The sequence below is a fragment of the Pogona vitticeps genome, chromosome 6, assembly GCF_051106095.1.
Source record: "Pogona vitticeps strain Pit_001003342236 chromosome 6, PviZW2.1, whole genome shotgun sequence".
NCBI lineage: Eukaryota > Metazoa > Chordata > Lepidosauria > Squamata > Agamidae > Pogona > Pogona vitticeps.
This window is the reverse complement of record NC_135788.1, coordinates 16,257,007-16,278,846: the sequence shown is the minus strand read 5'-3', so window position 1 is coordinate 16,278,846 and position 21,840 is coordinate 16,257,007. Positions and strand designations below refer to the sequence as shown.

The 21,840-nt window shown below is 39.6% G+C and overlaps 1 protein-coding gene across 35 annotated transcripts in view; it reads left to right on the top strand.

Moving 5' to 3' along the window:
* SVIL (supervillin) overlaps window positions 1–21,840 on the top strand; it is a 171,403-nt gene that overhangs the window by 99,087 nt on the left and 50,476 nt on the right. For 12 of the 35 annotated variants that reach the window (XM_078378592.1, XM_078378591.1, XM_078378593.1 and 9 more), the window contains 11 exons: window positions 933–990; window positions 1,248–1,399; window positions 1,729–2,392; window positions 7,445–7,528; window positions 10,478–11,353; window positions 11,767–11,937; window positions 12,491–12,525; window positions 15,597–15,658; window positions 16,550–16,689; window positions 17,416–17,511; window positions 20,476–20,728. In XM_078378592.1, the coding sequence (XP_078234718.1) occupies window positions 983–990; window positions 1,248–1,399; window positions 1,729–2,392; window positions 7,445–7,528; window positions 10,478–11,353; window positions 11,767–11,937; window positions 12,491–12,525; window positions 15,597–15,658; window positions 16,550–16,689; window positions 17,416–17,511; window positions 20,476–20,728 (2,541 nt within the window). In that variant the 5' untranslated portion in view covers window positions 933–982. The remainder of the gene's footprint in view (window positions 1–932; window positions 991–1,247; window positions 1,400–1,728; window positions 2,393–7,444; window positions 7,529–10,477; window positions 11,354–11,766; window positions 11,938–12,490; window positions 12,526–15,596; window positions 15,659–16,549; window positions 16,690–17,415; window positions 17,512–20,475; window positions 20,729–21,840) is intronic. The other 23 variants (XM_078378609.1, XM_078378610.1, XM_078378606.1 and 20 more) reach the window with 13 other exon arrangements.

Sequence of the window (21,840 nt, the reverse complement as noted above, 5' to 3'; positions counted from 1 at the left end):
CCTGCACCTAAATTATTACTGGCTTAAGTATAGTGTTACTTATGTAACAGAGACCCTCGCCTCTTAACAGTGCATCTAAAAAATTGATGTCTGTGGGGAAATGACTGCATATAGACCCAAAGGCCTTCTTTAGAACTTGTGGTGTGGTTGCCAAAGAGCTAGCCTGTTAGTCATCCAAACAGTAAAAATATGTTCTGTCAAGTAAAATCAGACTCAACAAAGAAAGCCACATCCTTGAGTTTGCAAGAGCTGAGCAGGGCTGTTGACTATAGGACTTTTCTGGGCGTCAGTAATGTATAGGGTCGCCATAAAATAGACATACTTTGGGCACATCATGGGAAGGCAATATTCCCTGGAAAAGAGAATATTGCTGGGAAATATTGAAAGCAGCAGGAAAGAGGAAGACCAAATATGAAATGGATTTACTATCTAAAGGGAACCACAGGTTTGAGTTTGCTGTTTAGGAAAGGACATTTTGGAGACTGCTTATTCGTAATAGGTTGGAGGCTACTTGATGGAACATAACAACCACAACCATCCACAAGCTTGTCTTCTTCCACTGGTTAGGACCTGAGCTTTCACCTCCCTGCCAGGTCAAAATCCTGTCTTGGAAATGGAAGTCAAAACAGATTTCATCATGGTGTCAAAATAAATATTACCTTAAGCACAGTGGTTCATCTATGGCTTAGAGTCGGTCCCTCCTCTGTGTGCTACCATTTTCAGATAAGCTGTGTAGTCTTTTCAGTAGTGGCACCTCAGGAGTCGAAAACTGTCCTAAGGAATACTCAGCTGGCAGAGATATAACTATTTTATTTTTGCAGGTGTCTTATTTGCTAATACTGTACCCACAAAAAATATCTAAGCATTTTTATCTGCAAAATGAATAGTTTCAGATTTCTAATCTCTGTGTATATGGTTTTGTTCTGTTTTAGTTTCTGAATTGAGAAAACTCTTTGAACCAAACGGGCAGGCTACCTTGGAAATGAAAAGGTAATTCTATATCTTCCTCTGTTTTTATCGAAGTTCAGATGACCCCAGACAATAGAAATGGGCAACCTGTGGCCCTCTAGATATGAATTACAATTCGCATCACCATATTATTGACTGTGCTATTTAGGCTTGATGGGAGCAGAATGCCCAGAAGATCTGAAGGGTTGTCTTTTACCCAAGACTGATGTGAGAAATTATTTCATCCACCTGTTATCTTGAAGCAATATTTCTTGTATAACCTCTTTTGCCTTTCACAGGAAAGAGAGGATAGCTAGGCGTTTAGAGGGAATAGAAAGTGATGCTCAGCCTGTCCTTTCACAAAACTGTCCTGGATTGGTCACACATCGCTTGCTAGAAGAAGATACACCAAGATACATGCGTGCAACAGATCCATATAGTCCTCACTTTGGTAAGAAATAAATTAGTATATGCAAATGTTGGTCAAGTGTTTTAGAATATCTGAGCTCATAGAAGCTCTGCTTAATTTCATAGCCTAGCTAGCATATATTGAGAAACAAATTTTATAATTTATACTCAGTACTGAGTCATGTAGAAGTAAATCTTGTAGAAAACAAATTGGGTCCTTTTCTTGGGGAAATGTGGAATAGAAGTAAATTTAATCACTCAATTGGATAGATAGGATAAGCTTTAATACTAAGTGTTGATTATATTTTTAAAACATAAAGAACTACTGAGATAAAATCAGTAGAAGCAGCTGATTCCTCTGTATTGTTATAGGAAGATCAAATGAAGAAGAAGCTTCACGGTCTTCAGTAGACAATCAGTCTAGATCCCGATACCAAGCAGAATCCACTGGAGGAAGAACAAAGCCACCTTCATACAGTCCATTAGCCATGGATGCCCAGGCACTTGAATCTAAAGCAGAAAGAATAGCTAGGTACAAGGCAGAAAGGCGACGCCAGTTGGCCGAAAAATACGGACTCTCAATTGATTCAGATGTGGACTCAGAATATTCATCCAAATACACCCGGACAAGGAAGGAGCAAGGTGTGGCTGAGAAGAAAGTAACTAAGAGTGAGAAAAAGGAGAATGAAAGTAAAGAATTTAGTTCTCTCTGCTCTTCAAGAATTGAAAATAAAGAGATGAGGGTTGCTGCTTCAGACTCTAAAGATTGTTCTCGGCATGACAAGGATAGTTCTCCAGAAAGGGAAAAACTACGTTTGAATGAGGACAGTGAGAGGAAAATTCTAGAGCTTAGTTCTTTCAGTAGATACGATCTACCTTCTGCATCAGAGAATTCCACCTCCTTCTCATTTCCAGGCCATGATTCCTCCTTCAATGAAGTGCCAAGTTCGCCAAAGCAACTTCGTAGGGCTTCCCTTTCCTCACCAAAGCAGCTGGTAGCATCATCAAGTCATTCCCTCAATGACACCAGATCAGGGTAAGTTGGCTGTTGGTCTCACTCTTTGTAGAATGGCATTACCATATATTGCACCTCCTTAAAGGTGTATTGGAAGGAAGCGTCAAAAGTTATCCCTACGAATGATAAATACAATTATTTATATGTACTTTATGGGATTCACTGAGTTTTTACATTTCACCAAAACAAAAATAAGAGGAGGAGTTGGAAGACTTTTCACAGATTTGTTTGAGAAAGAGCTTGAAATATGTTGCAGGTTGTACAGCATAAAAATTATGATCAGAGAGCATTCAGAAAAGGGCAAAAATGAGAAATTGTTAAAGTGCCCTGATGAAACAGGAGGATGTTGGTTTTATTGGTCTACTGGTGTCATGAGATCAAAGGTTGCTGTTAGGTGGTAGCAGAATGAGGAACAAGAGTTACCAAACTCATGAAGTGTTAAAAATGTGTACGTTTCTCCACCCCTACCTCCAGTATATTGTTTATGAATTTTGAGAGTGAAAGTACATAGATGTACTATGTACAAACAAAGCTTGATGATACTTGTGAAACAAACCAGGAATCAATTCAGAACTTTTAGAACTTACAAACTGGTCTTTCCCCATTCATTTGCAATCTATGTCAAAAGTGGGTTAAGAACATGGCTGTGACCAAAAGTAGCAACCTCCTTCTCCTTTCTCTTTACCTATGCCTGTTAACATCTGGGAGAACTTTTCTGTGTCCTGATGTAACTGTCCTACATCATTGGATGGTAGTGATGGCTGAGAGTTTCCTTCCTTCCTTCCTTCCTTCCTTCCTTCCTTCCTTCCTTCCCTTCCGTCTATCCATCCTTCCTTCCATCCATACGTCCTTCCTTCCTTCCTTCCTTCCTTCCCTCCCTTCCGTCTATCCATCCTTCCTTCCCTCCATCCTTCCTTCCTTCCTTCCTTCCTTCCTTCCGTCTATCCTTCCTTCCTTCCCTCCATCCATCCATACGTCCTTCCTTCCTTCAAGGCAGCATACATAGCATTTGTTCATTCCACCTTCTCCCTGCAACAACTGTTAGCATTTGAGTGTGCATAGGGGAGTGAGAGAGAGGTTACTCTGCGAGTTTCATGGGGAGTAGAACCTCACTCCAAAGCTATAATCGTGCACCACTTGACTGGGATTTTGGAATAAAAAAGCAAACTACCTGAGACAGAATTTAATATGGGTACTATGGGCTGGGAAAAACCAAAAAAACGGTATGATAAATCTGTTGAGTTTCTGTGATGAGAGGAAAATGGTAAGGGAGAGAATGAAGGAGAATTTCAAACCTGATGTGTGTTTTAAAGGAAACCGATAGGAAAAAGAACTGTGATTAGCAGGAGAGGAATGTAAGCCCCAGAGCATCTGTTCTGAAGTGGCTGAAGACTTCGCAGTAGATTGGTGGGCAAATGAAAGAACATGAAAGAGAGACAGAACTAGCAGAGGGCACCATGTGGCTCGAAGGAGAGTACTTGCTGCCTTTTCTATATGAAGTAGGCAATGTCAGAAGGCTTAGGGGACAAATTCTCATTCCCAGCCATCATATGGGCTGGGCTGGACCCAGAAATGGCCAAAAACAGACATTTGAAAAGCAAAAACAAACAGAAAATGCCCAGATGATCACTTCCACATTCAGTGAAACATACTAGAGGTGCCGAGGGATTTTCACTCCAAAGCAGTTTTCATCAAATACTACTTTCTTACATTAATGACATAGCTAACATATAGGCCGAAGTTTAGATTGTTTTTTTAATTGATTTTTTAAAAAAAAAATCATATAAAAAGGAAAAGAAAGACGTTTTATACCTTTACAACAAGAAATAAGATTTATATCTAATTAAAAAAGTTTTGATTAAGTGTCAGCCTTCTTTTTTTCTTTTTGTAAAGAACATGAAAATGTTCAGCAGCACCAAAAGGTTACCCTCTTCCCATCATCTAAACAATTCTGGAACTAGGAATTTCTGCATTGTAAGAAAATCCAGTGATAGCACTTGCTTATTCAGAAACTCATTGCCTGAATTCAAATGGGCTTCATTTGCCTTTAATGAATAAAGCAAATAGCCTAGCTTGATTCACTGTGTAGTATTGCAGCGCCATCACATTTCTATATGATTGGCTGAGATTAAATTTAGGAGGAAAAAATATTATTTATTTATTTATTATTTTTATTTATTTTATTTATATCCCGCCTATCTAGCCACTTAAGGCCACTCTAGGCGGCTTCATTATAGCACTTGCATTGAAATGTTCCCAATGAATGATGAAAATAGGATTCTGAATAGTTTTTCTTTTTTCTCAGCCCTTTGACCTAGAAATCAACAGGTGAAATTGGTGCATTCTTAGGATGTAGGAAATGTTATCAAAATGTGTGAAAGTCTCTCAAATAAGCATCAATCTTGTCATGTCAAATGCATGTAAAAAATAAATATAAGAACAGAGAAGTACAGTGGTGCCTCGCATTACGACGTTAATTCGTTCCAGCGAAATCACTGTAAAACAAAAACGTAATGTGATTTTTAAAAGCCCATAGAAACGCTTTAAAACCCGATTAATGCGTTCCTAGGGGCTTGAAACTCACCGTCCAGCGAAGATCCTCCATAGTGCGGCCATTTTCGCTGCCTGTGCAGTAAGGAATCAGTACCAGAAAAGAGCGGGCGGCCATTTTGAAACTGCCGATCAGCTGGCCGAAAATCATCGCTTTGCGATGATCGGTTCCCGAAGCAGGGCCGATCATCACAAAGTGAAATTCCCCCATAGGGAACATTGTTTTGCGATCGCTTTTGCGATCGCAGAAACATCGACATCTAGCAATTTCTTCGTCAAACGGAGCACCCGTTAAGCAAGGCATCACTGTATAGTCAAAATGGAATTCCTTTAGACTCATTAGCCTGTATCCAATGATGTGATTGTGCTAGTGCAATACCTTTTGTACTAAGGGCAGCACATTATCAGAGTTAGCAAAGATGATACTCAATGCAGCTTTTGTTACACAACCTGTGGAACTGCTTGCGCAAGAGTGTAAATCCAGCGCTCCTGCACTAGCAGAGAATTTTACTCTAATCACTTTGAAAGAATTAAATCCTCTTGTAACAGTAATGACAACAAATTGGACATCAGACACTTTATAAATAATTAACAATGTACTGTTTATCACTTATTCATTAAATACTTGGGGTTTTTGTGTGTGTGTGTGTCTTGTGGATTTAGGGTAAATCTAAGTTTAAAATTAATCCCAATTGTAATCCTCCATTATTTTATTTCTTACCATATGATCCTTATGTAAACACTGAGCCTCGTGGCGCAGTGGTTAAACCGCTGTACTGCAGCCAAAACTGTGCTCACGACCTGGGGTTCAATCCCAGGTAGCCAACTCAAGGTTGACTCAGCCTTCTATCCTTCCGAGGTCGGTAAAATGAGTACCCAGCTTGCTGGGGGGGCAATGTGTAGCCTGTATAATTAACTTGTAAACCACCCAGAGAGTGCTTGAAGCGCTATGGGGCGGTATAGAAGCAGCACTCTTTTTCTAAAACAAGACAGACAGTGGACAACCTGTGGACAACCTGTGACTTCTAGATGATATTGGATTGCAGCTCTTGTCACTCTAGGCAGTGCATGATGATAAAAGTTGCAGATGAGCAACATCTGGAGACCACAAGCTGCCCACTGCAAAGAGTGTGTGCACACAAGCATCCCTGCCACCTCACCAGCTGCTAATTCAATATCAGCTTGCTTTCATATTCTGGAACCTTAGTGTTGATCAAATGAATCTATCCACAAAGCATAGCTAGAGCAGGTCTCTTTCAATGGGATTGGTGCAAGTCAGTTTCCACGTTCTTTCCATTTTGGCTGCATATCAGATCAGTCAGTGTGACTCCAGCTAAAGCTTTTCTGCAAGAAAGATTAAGCTACTCTGTCATCAAATGCTCTAGCCTCCATACCTTTCAATGTCTCTTTAGCTTCTTGAACTAAGAATTATGATTATTGGACAGTGGCGGGTAGGGGTGGACATGTGGTTGTCATTGTTCAACCTTTTGTTAGGTGTTTGGTAGAGTTTGTGCCTGTCGCGAGTAATTAACATGACTTGTCTTTTACTGGTGCAAGTGCAAAAATGTTTGTTACATGATCTTTCTGATTTAAAACAATTAATTTTGAATAATATAATGAGCCATCAGGAATCTACTCTGCACATTTTTTATGAAAACTTAGTTTTCTTTATTGCTGAGTTAAATATGTCTTTTGCACATCCCACTGCTTTCTGATAAGAAAAGACCAAATGTTTACTTATTCTCATGGCTATCAAGACAGAAATGCATATTCTAGAGGAAGAGAGAATTTTTTTTAAAAAGAAGCCTTAGCTCTCCAGGTTCATGTTTTTTGGGCTCATGATCTTCAAACACTGGGAAAATATTTTTCCTTAGAGCAAAATACAAGTAAAAGACAAGCCTATGTGAACATGAAAAAATTACATTGAACTTAGATAATGGTTATAAAATAGATTGGGGCTCAATACCAGACATTTTAAGGATACGCTTAAAAAGAGGTACTTCTTTTTTGTGTTTCAAAGGCCTTGCCCTTTTCTTTCAATTTAACTTATCCTCTTTCTATAATGGATATTCAGAATAAATCATGCTTAACAGCAACAACAGCAAATCAATTAATCTGATCGTGTTGATGTCTCATTTCTTAATTTGAGTGTGTTACTTTCTGGGCATTATCTTTGCTGAGTACGAACCCAGAGAGATAATTATTTGAATATATATATATTTTTAAAAAGAACAAAACAAACAAAAGACCACAAAATGTACTCCATTGCACTTAATCTTGTAGCTATCCTTTTCTCAACTACAGTACAGCTTTTCTATGTACCGTGTAAATATGTTCCTAATTGTATTCACATGCAGCTGTTCTAAAGTTGCAAATCTATTTTTTAATGTTTTGTGACTCATAGTTTTAAAGTAATCACAAGAAAGCTGTTTAAGATTGAACGGGTTGGGAGGGGCAGGGGAGCTGAGGGTGCATGTATTGACATATTGCCCAGGAAAAATTCTGAAGCTTTATTTTCTATAGTAGTGCAGGGAAAACAAAACCCGATTGGTATCTCCAGAAAGATTCGGATGGGGACACAGCTTCACTTATCAACTGGCCCTCCAGGTATCCTACAATGTAGTGGTGTGGCTTAAGTCATAATAATCAGACTGTTACCTTCCCTTCCCCTCTTCCTTTCCCTCCACCCTCATTTTAACAAATGTCATTGACACTATTAATGGCCTTGGATCAATAAATATGGTTTATGTTTAAAGAGCTGCTCTGATAAAACCCATTTCCTGGGAATTCCTGCTTTTTCCTCACTTACTACTAATAAGATGCGTTGGTAGGAAGCACTAGAAATGTGACTGGTGTGTGTTGTGCTTCTCTAAACACAGAGGGACTGGCTAAATTCAGGCCTTGTCTTTAGCATGTCATAAACATGATTCTCCTTCCTTAGATTCAGCCATGCAATGGGAATATAAACCTGCAAAATCTTGCAAGCACTTGAATGAGGGAAATACCTTTACTCATGCTGTGTGGCTCAATTTAATGTGAAAATTGCAAAGGGTGTAAAATTAATACAATATCCGATTTATTTATTTTTGGAGCAAGAAATATTTTCCCTATTTATACATACAGTCTTCATAAATGAAAGTGTTATGCTTCCAAAGAGTACTTCTCTGATAAACAATAGGTGAAATACTCTGAAACCTGGTTATCAATAAATGCTATAATTTCACTTTATAGCATAGGCATCATGAGATGTTGTTGTTGATACTGATAATGTAGTCTGTCAACATTCCTCACCAATCATAGTTTCTAAAGAAAGGAATATGTAGAAGGTAACATTTCAGATCTTACTGACACCATAAAAGGTGGCATCAGTTGTGATTAAGAGGGAGTTGGGCATTGTATTATGTTGCTACTAATTGGGCATCGAAAAGCAGCCATTTTTCAGTTGGGACACCATTTTTCCGTACACTGTATTCAGGATACACTAGGATACAGAGAAGGGCTTCTTTACCAGATCTGAATACACAGGCTGGTGTTGCACATTCCATTCAGAACCCTTGGATTCCCAGAGCATTGTTGACTGTTACCTTGGTAAAGACAAGGTTCAGTTTGCAAGCCGACTCTAAACCCTGGTTGAGGCAACAAGTTAACCATGATTAATCAAAGTCTTTGTCCTTAGTTAACACTATTAGCAGAATTTGCACCTAAAAGGGAGAAAACCCAGGGGAAAGCAGCTCAAGTTCTTTTAGTCCCCTCCCAGTCACCTAGTCATCTGACTATTGTTATGATATTGGGAGTCCTACATCTACATGTATACTGACAAATCAGTTCCTTCTCGCCTTTAGAGTTTTCAATGTCAGTTTTTGTACTTGTTGATGTGAATAAAAAACTTAGGATAGAAATAAATTAGATAACCCTACTGACAGCAAATAAAAGGGACTGTTCTTCCTGCAGCATGTTCTGAAAACTTGCTCTGGAAGCTGTGGTGAGTTCAGAGGTGACGGGGATTTGGCTACCAGACTCATAGAACTTGTCCACCTCTGGCTTATGCAATCAGAGGTCTTTCTATCACACCTGTCATTAAAATTCTGTTTCCATTATCCTTTTTTTTTACTTTACAATTTAATTTCTCAAGAATCGGGAAGTTTGACTTCACACAATATACGAGTATAGTCTAAACATGGGATTCATTACTGCAGGATATCAATGACTGTTAAACAACTTTAAAAGGAGATTAACAGTTTCAGGGAGCATAATTCATTGCTATTATCAAGATGACTATTATTTTCAGCAGCAGAGTATCTCTCAGTGCAAACTGCTATGGACTGGCACCATGCTACTGGAAGTGGGCTACTGAGGGAAATAGACTAGGTCTTTGGTCCAAGTATGATTCTTCTGCTCTTATTCTTTTTTGGACAGAGATAAAAGCAACAGCTGGCTGGATAGCTTAGTGAGTAACATATCTGGCTGTGGGGCCAGAGTTTGAGAGTTTGATTCCCCACTGTGCCTTCAGGAAGAAGAGCTAGCCTATGCGGTCTTGGGCGAGCTGTACCTGCCTAGGATGCCTCTAGAAGAAGCGCATTTAACAACGTGCCCTCAGATCAATTCATGTCCGAATTGACTTGTACTTGTACTACTACTACTACTACTACTACTACTACTACTACTACTACTACTACTACTACTACTACTACTACTAGTAGTAGTAGTAGTAGTAGTAGTAGTAGTAGTAGTAGTAGTAGTAGTAGTAGTAGTAGTAGTAGTAGTAGTAGTAGTAGTAGTAGTAGTAGTGAGTATCTAATACTCGCCTACTGTGAGTTTTTGGTACATGTGTTTTCAAGTTGCCATATTTTCTCAGCATAATATACATGAGCAACAATCTTAATCTGTCTTTTTCTATAAAATGGTTTTGCAGAGGAAAAGAAGCACATTAACACACAGTTCACAAATAAGTATTCCAAGAAACAACTTGGAATACAACAGTTACTTTATCTCTTAATTCTCTCACTATTCATTATTCTGATTGAGTCCTTTCTTTTTTTTACTACCTTTTTCTAATAATTTGTTATCAGTTGTTTTAAAAAGAAAGGACAAAGGAAATCTTCTTTCCCTTGCCCTCAAAATGCAAGCCAGTGTTTAAAAATATTTCACAGTGCAGCAGTGATTTATGAATTTCATTGTCTGTCCATAGCTAGAGGAAAAACCTTAGTCTTCTGGTTTCTCATTTACCCTTATTTAGTTCCATTTCCTCTTCAGCAGATTGGACACAGCTGACAATAAATTATTCTGAAAAACTCTTGTTGTAGTGCATGAAATCAGAACTAGACAAAAAAGTGGCTCTGTTGAAATCGGTGTCTTTCTAATCTGTGCTGGGATTAGGGGGCTAGGATGACGGGAAAAGCTCTTCTTAAGAAAGTTCTCTAATACCCCCTGCTAATTACTTATTTTGATGATAATGTTTCTGGGTATTCCATATGTTGGTGCATGTTTTTTTTTCCTTTCTCTGTCCCACTTAGTTACAGCTAAACCACATCTTTAATCCATTTTTCTTTCTTAAAGAGTAAAAGTTAGAGAGAAACTCGTGAAAGAGGAAAGTGCTCGTGGAAGCCCCGAACTCCTAACAGACACTGTGCCTCAAAGAAAGGTTCACTCAGTGCCTGTTAATCTTGTGCCTCTTCAGTCAGAAACATCCGCTTTCCATAGGGTTGCAAGCCAACCTTTCGGTTTGGTCTGCCGACCAACACATGGCTTTGTCCAGCCGGCTGGAATTGCTCATACAGCTAAGCTGGTGGCAGCTGAAGAACCAGAAAGCAACCCTGTTAGCAACCTCCCTGTGCCAGCCAATGCCAACTTCGTAACTAGATTTCCACCGGATGCTTTGATGGATGAAGTAAAAAGTGAATTGCCTCAGACTCATGAGTCACCAAAGCTCAGTGACTCCAACTTGGAAACTGAGCAGGAAAGACTGCCAGGTTTGCCTTCAGAAATCCGTAGGCAAGGGGAAAGCAGAGAGAGCCACTTGAGAGGAGATGATTTTGAGAAGCCTGAGGTTGGCAAGCCAAAACCTCTAGAACCTGAAAGAGGGCTAGAACGTTGGAAACAGCGGATGCCTGGACGTCCAGTGAAGACTCAAGAGAATGTTGAAAGGAGCGAAAAAGTCCTGTATCTGCAGAGTAGCAAAGGGAAAGTACAGGCTCAGGAAGAGAGTCCCGTGAAGCGTAAACTCCTCATGCGTTCACTGTCTGATGATACTGGTACTCCTAAATTAGAAGTGTTCAGAAGTAAGGAGCATGTTGCAAAGAACACAGCGGAGTTTCAGAGCACTGAAGCCAAGGTTCCTAATGGTGAGATTACCATGGTTGACACTAAAGTCTCTGTTGCCCAGCTCCGTAATGCGTTTTTGGAAACTGCCAATGCCAGCAAGAAACCCGAACTGTAGGTGACGTTTTCTGAATTTTTTAAACAGCAAATTGGTGTGACACTTGCACGTTCTTGGCATAAATGGCACTTAAAACTCAACATCAGTTGCCTTTTGCAGCACTTCCAATACACAGTTCCATTCCCATCTCGCGTGTCTTGAAGGTGGGGTTGGCCTGAATCCTCTTGTTTGTTTGTGCTTCTGCTTGCCTTGAGCAAGTTCTGATGTTGGGCGGCTGGAATGGAATGGTTTTGTCCTTTTTTTCTGTGCATGGTTTTCTAGGAGCATGCAGAGTGATCTATTGGATTTGGATGCATTTATTTGTCCTTCATTTCTTTCTCTTTCTCTCTTTTCTCCTCTCTTCCCTTCCCCCCCTTCCATCTTCATCTTTTGTTCGTATCCCTGCATTTTCTGTCATGGTAAAAAAAAGTAAATCTCGTTTTGAGATGCAAACATCAGGTACTGATTTGTCTGGCAGTGCTGAACACGAAAGAGGGTCACGAAGGCCAAGACGCTATTTTTCTCCTGGGGAGAGTAGAAAGACTTCTGAGAGATTTAGGACTCAACCTATAACTTCAGCAGAGCGAAAGGAAACAGATAGGTAGGCAATTTTATAGAGCTGAGCACGCTGTGTTAGGATTGTACAGATTGACATTTTGCAGTAATAAAAATACTTGTTTTTCCAAGGTCTTGAATTCCTGTAATATAACTTAAGTATCATTCAGTTAAATTCAGTTAATTACGTAGTTGTGAAAGTATACAAGTTTTGAAATGAGTCAGTGTTAAAAGTTAAAATAGCACTTAACAATTGATCCAAATTTCCCTATGTGTATGGAGAGAATTTTTGTGATTTTTTTTTTTATGTTTTAAGGTAAGATTTTTAAAAAGACTCTAGGTAAAAGTCAGTGCTGTAACAATTGGCAGAATATTTTTTAAGTGTTGATCTTTTAGTGAGATATCTGAATTCATTCTTCTCATGCAACTCACACCTGGCTGGAAAAGCTTGCTTTCCTGCTTCAAAGGTTATAGCAAAAGAAAACATTATTGTTATCAAAAAAACTTTCAGATTTGTAACCTGATTGTTGTCCCTCTTGACCATGATTGTGACCATGTTTTCCACTAATTTGTATTTTTCTTTGCAAAAATCTCCATAGGTCTGCATTCAGTCCAGAAATGTCAGCTCCTGATGGTAAGATTTTTTTGTCTATATTTTCCTTGAGTTATTTCATATTTTGCACAGAACCCTACCAAGGCCCTACCTCATTAGAAAAAAAATTCCTCACCAAAAAATGAGCCTCTACCCCCAATTTCTGAACCAGCAGTTTTGGAATATGGGAGGTACAGACCTCCCAGTCCCAAACAACCCCAGGGACCCCCATAACCCCGAGGACAAAACTGGAAGTGGATGTGGTGGGCTTTGAGATTGATTGATTGATTGATTGATTGATTGATTGATTGATTGATTGGCTACCTTCAGCCATGTCAGAACCCAGTGCCACCTGTACAATCCTAGGGGAGAAACCTGGCCCCCAGGCCTGCCACAGTTGCCCTCTCTTAAGAATTAAGCTAAAAGCCAAGCATCCTTTTATGCCTAGGCTGGGATCTGATTTTAAGGCAGTATGTAGTATGTATGTTCGTATGTATGTATTGTCTCTGTGCGCACCTCATCACTGTTGATTCATTGCAGGGGAATATATAGGCAGCTGCTTTCACAGATAAAAATTTTCTGAGGTTATTATTTCTTAGGTCTTTAAGTTACAAGATAAAAGTCATAAAGTGTCTTTGTGGCCTCTGGTATGTGCCTTTTCTTTAGGCTGTTTTCTGTAAGGGTCAAGCTAAAGTATATTCATTTTTATTTATTTATTTAGACCTTTATAGCCCATCTTCAATCACAGCTTCTCGGTGCAGGCTACAAAGCTGTATAAAACAATTTTAAAAGCTAAAGTTTCTTGAAGCAACTTAAAATTAAACTTAAGTTACTTGAAATAATTTGAAATAAAAAAAAACACTCAAACATTAAAAAATATTTCAAACAGAGTACTAAAACCTGCGCAGGTCACAATCCTCAACCCTAAAGGCTCTAATAAATAAATACATCTTGACTTGGTGCAGAAATGAGGCCAATGTTGGCACCATCCAAGCCTACAAAAGCTCTTCCCCATGTCTCCACATAACAAACTGTTCTCAGTGGTGGAACAGAGGGAAGGACCTCCCCAGAAGATCTTCGTGATCGGGCAGATTTCAGTGCTCCTTCAAATATGCAGGTTCCAAGCCATTTAGGGCTTTAGACTGAATTGTCTGTGGCATTTGTTTATAGTAACAGGGGTATCTGGACTCCTGGTGTTTAAATATGATTCAGGGCAGCAAAAAAAAAAAAACAATTATCAAAAACTTTCATTTAAAAAAAACAGTTTAGTAGGAGCAGAAAAATACTGCACATAAAATGCTAGATAAACCTCATACAGCCAGCACTTGTCTAAACAAGAAGGATGCTCACCACATAATAATATGGTTCAGAAATAATGCTAAACATAGTGCAAGAGCCCTTAGAAGCGAATTAATGGAAACAGTTTCTCATTCAGAGTTGCAGCAAGGATATTCACATGAACTTGAGGGAAAGGATAGCAGATGTTGAGGCATACAGTGAATCTAATGCACAAGCATTAAAAAAAGATGTGGGTAATTTAATGGACTTGGGTAAGGACAAACATCACTTTTAGCAAAATTTTACAGTTTCTAGTAACTTCTATTAACTGTGTATTCTGAAAGTTTTGCATTGTTACCTGACTTGGAGAGTGAATGAATGCCAGCATATCTGGGATATGTGGAAAAAATAATAAAAACAAAAGTACTGAAAGGTATTGAATATTACATTTTATTTTATGTATTTAGTATCAAATGTTGTCATCCGTCCAAGCAGAGAAGCCCCTTCAGTCAGATGAAGGTGTATAATTTCTTTGCCCCTAAACACCCAAGGTGCAGTTCTGAGGTTAAAGATAAGCTTGGTGGCAGTTACTCCCACCAGTTGCCATTTCTTTTACATTTTGAATATGTTTAAAACATATTTTGTACAGCTGTGTACATAAGTATAATCTGCTCATGTAATGTAACTTTCTGTCCGCTCAACACTTTTCGGAACTAATACTGTATCAAATGTAGACATATAGCAACTGCTCATCATGTAAAAATTTTGCTAGTTGGCAACATCCAGTTATAAAGCATCTGAAGTTTCATGGACCAAAAAGCCAGATGGGAGTTATTTGGATTTAAATACAGGACACTTTCTTTTGATGCTTGATTATTGTTTCTTGGTACTCTGTTCATGTCTGTAGCATTTTAATAGAAGAAATTTTACAGAGAATGAGAATAGATTTCAGCTCTTAGAGGGGTTTCAGTTTAGATAGTGAAAAAAGCAAGAGAACAGCAGAAGAGGAGAAATAACAAAAGCTAAGAAGAAAGAAAGACTGAAAGATCTGGGCATGTTCAGCCTTGAGAAAAGAAGACTTGAAGGGAGAGATATGATAGTACTTTTCAAATATTTGAAATATAGCCCTATAGAGGAGGGGCAGGATCTGTTCTTGATCATCCCAGAGTGCAGGGTACGTAATAATGGGATCAAGCTACAGGAACCCAGATTTCAACTTAATATCAGGATAAACCTCTTAACTCTTAGAGAAGAAGAACAGTGAAACCAGTTACCCCAGGTGAGCACTCCAGCCCTGGAGACATTCAAGAGAAAATTGGACAGCCATCTGTTAGATTTGCTTTGATTTGGATTCCTTTCTTGAGCAGGGAGTTGGATTTGATGGTCTTCTAGGCCCCTTCCAACTAAATTATACTATGATTCTGTAACTTTGTAAGATGTGTATTTACATTAAAGGATTTTTTTTACCACGTCATGAGTTTGTTAAGCTAAAGTCTCCAGACATTTGCCAGAAAGTATGCTGTGCATTTACTTTCAGTATAAATGGCAGTTAAAGGCCAAAAAAATAACTTACATGGTTCATTAATTAGAGACTGGGAGCCTCATTTTCACATTAGCACTCCCTTTCCATAGTTCTCTTATTTAAAATAGTGTCTTTATAACATACTGCAGCAAATATTCTGATTAGAGAGCCATGTTCCTGCCATTCCCATACTTTTGCTGTGTGATTCCTAATCAGTAGTTCCCTGGGTTACTCCTGTGTTAAAAAAACACTTTGAAAATGTCCCATAGGGCAAAAAATCTGAAGATACTGCCATGTTCTTTGTTTTCTGTAGATGAGGAGAAATTGGATGAGCGAGCTAAACTGAGTGTTGCTGCAAAGAGGCTGCTTTTCAAAGTAAGTGCCTTTTTGGCTCAGAATTTGAAAAGATTATATATTTATAATCCCAACATCAACCCTGAGTGCTCACTGGAAGGACAGATCCTGAAGCTGAGACTCTAATACTTTGGCCATCTCATGAGAAGAGAAGACTCCCTGGAAAAGACCCTGATGTTGGGAAAGTGTGAAGGCAAGAGGAGAAGGGGACGACAGAGGATGAGATGGATGGACAGTGTCATTGAAGCGACCAACATGAATTTGACCTAACTCTGGGAGGCAGTGGGAGACAGGAGGGCTTGGTGTGCTCTGGTCCATGGTGGGGTCACGAAGAGTCGGACATGATTTAACAACTAAAACAACAACACCAGCAGTGCACAGAATTCCTTAAGCTTGGGTCTTAGAGACCAGAAACCTACAGGGAGCAATGCTGTGTGGATATGTGTGTGAGTAGGTGCACACATGCATGTGTAAAATACCATCCAATGTGAGCCAGAGTTTTCCCTGTTAGCTTCGTACTTAGTAAATGTTTGTTTGCTTAAGTCATGGGTAGTGAGAACATATGAGAGGGAAATGTTCAGCCTGTCCCATCTGTTTCTGGATCGTGGTATTTGTTAGTAAATTCTGAGTGTATTTTTGCACACCACTCAAGGCCAAAAGTAACTAAATAAAGTAGGACAAAAGATGGACACACGTGCTCTGTTCATTGAGGGCCAAGGGTGTCTTGCTGTCTCATGTACTGCTCTTTCCGAGATTTGTTATCACGATACATCCCTCTTTCTTATCTCCAAATTGAATTCCTTTCTGCCCAAGATTGCTTTGCTAGGTCTCCTTAGATGAGATGACAAAGGATACTTGATCCCATACTCCTGTTTCTTTAGGTTATTCATTCTAGTGTGCATTTGGTTCTAGGAAATGGAAAAGTCATTTGATGGGAAAAGTATCCCTAAACCACGTTCAAGAAACACAGCGGTGGAGAGAAGGCTGAGGCGCACGCAGGACCGGTCACGCACGCAGCCTGTTACAACTGAAGAAGTCGTCATTGCAGCTACGTAAGTCCAGGAAATGTGTTAGTCCTGCTGGTCTTTGGCTTTTTAAGTGGAGGATTACATTTCTGTTTAGGAGGGTGCTGATGGTTTAGTAGTTAGAAACAGACTTGCTACCAGGGGATCCCTTTCTTGGGGATTGATGACATGATAAACCCCACCTGTGGGGGTGGAAGTGAAAGCAATAAACCTGATTTTTGGAGACAGAAAGAGGGCATAGGTACATTAATACTTTTTTGTTGTCCGTCTGGCTGGAAGATTTTTGGAACTGCAGTCCAAAAAATGCTACATTTTCAGACTCCAGAGGGGGATGTAGAGTAAGTAGGACAAACTGCATGAAATCTGAAATCTGGGAAAATGCTTATGAAGCACTAAAGGATGCCTATAAATGAGGAATTAGCTGTAGATTTGTACTTTTTACGCCTTTCACAACTTTTCTACAAATCTACTGTTATTGCTGATCCTACAGCCAAAAATTCAAACATAAAATCAGTAGGGAAATCAATCAAACTTTATTTTAAAAAAACAACAACACAGTTTGGCCTTGAAAACATTCACTGAAAGACATTTTGGGTTTAGCAATGTGATTTTATGAAAAAATCAACTCTTTTTGTCTGGGGGGGAAATTACTTATTTGTCGTCTTTGTGTAGTTAATGCTATATTCTTTTCTTAATCCTGTTCTCTTCTCTCTCTCCTTGTGAATTTTCCTTCCCTTGGCTATTTTTTTAAAGTGACTCTGTCCCTGCCTCATGTACTGTGAATACCCACACTGTAGTGACAAGAATACCTAATCCCACTGTAGTTAAGAGCACTGTACAACCTACCAGGTACCGGGGGGGGGGGGATACAACTTGCATGTTACAGGGAGCACAAGGGTTATTGCTAGCAAATGCATTTAAAAAAGCAACTGGCTTAAATGAAGCAGGCAATTTGATGGAACTTTTAGGAATGTTTTTTCTTTCTTTCTTGTCAGCTTTCTCTGTGTGAGTAAAAAAAGCAATACAGCTCTTTGCTATTGAGTGTTCCATTCAGAAGCTTGCCCACATAAGCAGAACATCTTTGTTTAATTGAGCAATCAGCAACTTGGGCTCCCCAGATGTTGCTGGACCTTAGTCATAACCAGTGGTGAGGGATCATGGGAGTTGCAATCCATTAACATCTGGAAGGCCACAGCTGTCCACCCTGAAACTGAGAGAAAAAGGCATGTTAAAAATTTAGGCAAATCCACTTGTCAAGTTACTAGTAAGAATAAGCAAAGTCAGATGTGTTCATAAATCCCACCCCACCCCCGTCGCTTTTCCGTTTTCTCTCCGACTTGTGACAGCAGCTTACAGAATTAATGGAAAGATGAGAAATTGCACCACCTATAGGTCTAAGTAAACTCTTCTCCTTTCTTTGACTGCATTTCCCTCACTTAATGCATATAACGGAAAGACAAGGAAAGCCATGTCATGAAATTGCACTGCAGAGAAACTAACAGATGCTCTGACTTCTTAAGGCTAGCACGTGCACCAAGGCCTCTGCGTTGGTTTCCTTTCACTGGTTGGTTTTCAACTGCCAGAAGACACTGGATAAAAATGATGTTTTTTAAAATATATATATATAAATTAGAAATATAGCTTATCCCTCTAGATCTGTAAAACAGGAACACTATAAATACCCCCAAAATCCTTTGGCTACAGCCACTTCTTTTGTCTGTCCATTGGATTTCTCACTGGATTTATGAATCCAGATGGAATTGTGATCAAAGGCCTTTCTGGTCTTTAGGCTGCTTCCCAAGTCCTCTGTATATTTTTTTGGACTGTTTCCTTTCTCTCGAGGACCAGCAAAAATGTCTTACCTTTATAGGGAAAGTGGAAAGAAAGCATGGGAGTAGGGAAGTGAAGCCAGAGAACATAAAGTTAAAAGGGCAGGGTGCAGTTTTGTGATATGGGATCTGTCACCTGTGTAAAACATACCCTTTACTCTGAACAAGAGTTAGGCAAAGTGAATATTTCCTTAGGGGACTCCCAGTGTCTCTGAACCCCCAGGTGAATGGAACTAAGGACAAAGAGACAAGAAGCTGCGTTATACTGAGAATATTGGCCCATCTACCTCAGTGATTCCCAACCTTCCGTAACCCAGGTGTTCTTAGACTGCCATTTCCAAAAACCTTGACCACCAGCTCTTCTGACCGGGGTTTCTAGGAGTTGAAGCCCAAGTACACCTGGATTACCCAAGGTTGGGAAGCACTGATCTAGCTCAACTGGATTACAGGTCCAACATATTCTGGGAGCTGTAATTCAACACCATCTGAAGATCCATGTTTGGGAATCACTGGTTTATACTAACTGGTACTGGCTCACCAGAGTTCCAGGTACAGCCTTTTCCAACCCTGCTTGGAGATGCCAGAAAATGGAACTCATGACTTTCTGCATGCAAATTATGCGCTTTACTGCTGAGCCACAGTTCCTCCATAAAAGGGGAGTAGGCCTGCTGTGTACCTTCTCTCTGTGTTCTCTGTACAGTGGTGCCTCGCAAGACGATTTTAATTCGTTCCACGAAAATAATTGTCTTGTGAAAAAATCGTCTTGCGAGGCTCCCTATGCATCGGTCTAAAAAAAAAAGTCTTATGAAGCATCTGTCTAAAAAAAAGGCTTGCAAAGCACGGTGATAGAAAAAAAAAGTCTTGCGAGGCACCATAGTGATCGCAAAAACCCATTGTCTTGTGGGTTTTTCGTCCCACGAGGCAATCATTTAGCAAGGCACCACTGCATATGTACAGAAAGTCCGGAACAAGCTCAATGAATATAAGGAATATAAAAAAGGGAAGTAATACAATTGTTCTGCTGCTGTGGCTGCCTGCTTTGCCTGGTGGATCTGTGATACAGAAAGAAATCTGAGGCATGCAAAGCTCAATGTAGCCCTTGTGGAACTGCTGGCTCCATCCTTTCACATGGTGCTTGTACTTTCTGGGTTTAATTCTCCTGGGTGGTACATGGCTCACCGTTGCACAGGCAGTAGTAATGCACAGGGCAGATATTGGAGGGTTGTGTTTTTTTTCTCCTGTGCATAGATAAGGAAAAACCCTAGGGGTAATGAGAGCAAGACCAGATAGGACAGGCCAAGGAGCAGGTATCTAAAAAGAGGAGATGGTCCAGCATGTTGGGCATTCCTTTCCCAGTCAGATCCTTGTAAGAGTTTGGTTCCCTGGTATGCAGTCTGTTCATTATGCATTGGTGTGTATGTGACACATGGGGGTCAAAGGTATGTTAATAAAAAAGAGCCCCAAATAAAATATAGTGTGGGCATAGGCATAGGTTTAGTGGCTAGACCAAAGTTCAAATAATACGGTATGTCCATTGCCCTGTGCTTATATGCAGCTTCATCCCCATGTATGGCTGAGTTGTTGCCACGTTGTGTTACCTGAACAACTTTTTCAGGACAATGCCTGTCTGCTTGCAAACATTGCAGTTGTGGAGGCGTTTGTATAAATTAGATGCCACTGCAATTATATGCAAAGCTTGGGAGCATCTTACTATGGGACTTCAATTTCCAGGGTTCCCATTCCAGCATGGCTAATTATTGACTGGGGATTCTGCAAATCATAGCTCAAAACTGCAATAATATTTCTGACAGATCACTCTAAGCTAACTACACAAAGCTAGGCTGTTTTCACTTATTGTTTCTTGGCTTTTCTTTTGCTTTGTTTGAAGCTTTCGTGATTTTTTTTTTTTTTTTTTTTTGGTTGTCTGTAATGATGATGGAACTTTTAGAAACACTGAATACTAAACCCCAGTTTTACTTTTAAGGTTGCAGGCATCTGCACACCAAAAGACTTCTGCTAAAGAAGAAATAAAAGAAGCCAAAGATGCTGTCGAACAAGATCAATCTGGGGAACCAGACTCCTCGACACTTACCTTGGCAGAAAAGATGGCCTTATTTAACAAATTATCTCAACCAGTATCAAAGGTAGTCTCCGTAAGAAACAGAGGAGATATTAGGCAAAGGAGATCCAAAGCCCGATATCAGACACAGCCTGTCACACTTGGAGAAGTTGAGCAGGTATATGTATAGAATGTTTTCTTCTTCTAGCATCGTGGTTCCTCTCCTTGGATGGACTGTGATCTGACTTTACCTTTCAGAAGTCCTAGCCAGCATGGCCAGTGAGCAACGTTTCTGTGAAGTCCAAGAACTGCTGAAGAACCAAGACTGGTAACCGCTGTTCTAACACCCCAGTCTTGTGTATTCGGCAGAACCTGGCCATGTTGAACTGAGTGAGACTCAACCCTCAAACAAAGGAGTATGGTCCAAATTGCCATCAAATAGATAATTTGCTTTTTTTCCTCTTTAGATATATCTACAGTGGGGTCTCAACTTACGAACGGCTTGACATACGAACGTTCCGACTTACGAACCGCTCTCATAGGAATATATGGACTCGACTTATGAACAGATTCGAGTTACGAACTCTTTTTTCCCTTTTTTTTAAAGCTAAGTCATCTTAGGTCAAAAGGAAAAAAGAAAAAAATTATCCCCCTCTAGTGGCAGAAGGCAGAATAGCAGCTTCCCATTAGTTTCTATGGACGAAAAGAGCAGATACGGATTAAATGGTTTTTAATGCATTCCTATGGGAAATGCAGATTCGACTTAAGAACTTTTCGACCTGAGAACTGCCTTCCAATACGGATTAAGTTCGTAAGTCGAGACCCCACTGTAAATGTCTTCCTTAACTTTAATATAAGTTATATGGTTCATGGAGAACTAGATGTTGAGTACTTTATTATGTTGTTGAGGTGTCTGCTCTTTGAATAGACTGCAGAACTGGTGTTCTTTTCCCTCTATGAAGCAAAGCAGTCACACAAAACATATAGGAGGACTGTATTGGTTGATCAGTAAGATGCAAACAAGCCACTGGATGTTGTAATATTGAAACTCTGTGCAAAAAGGCAGCAACTATCATGGTTTAACACACAATTTGAACCTAAATTTCCCCTGCTAAGAGAAATAGAAAATAGGGTGTTTCACGTGCAAATATAACACTTTCACAGTTTCTTATTCTGTGCAAAAATAAGCCAAGTAGGGCAACCAACCCCGTTGGATACAATCAAGGAGGGAATTTTCTCCATGAAAGTATATAACTTTCACTGTGTCTTAAACTGGTCAAAGGTGTTCCT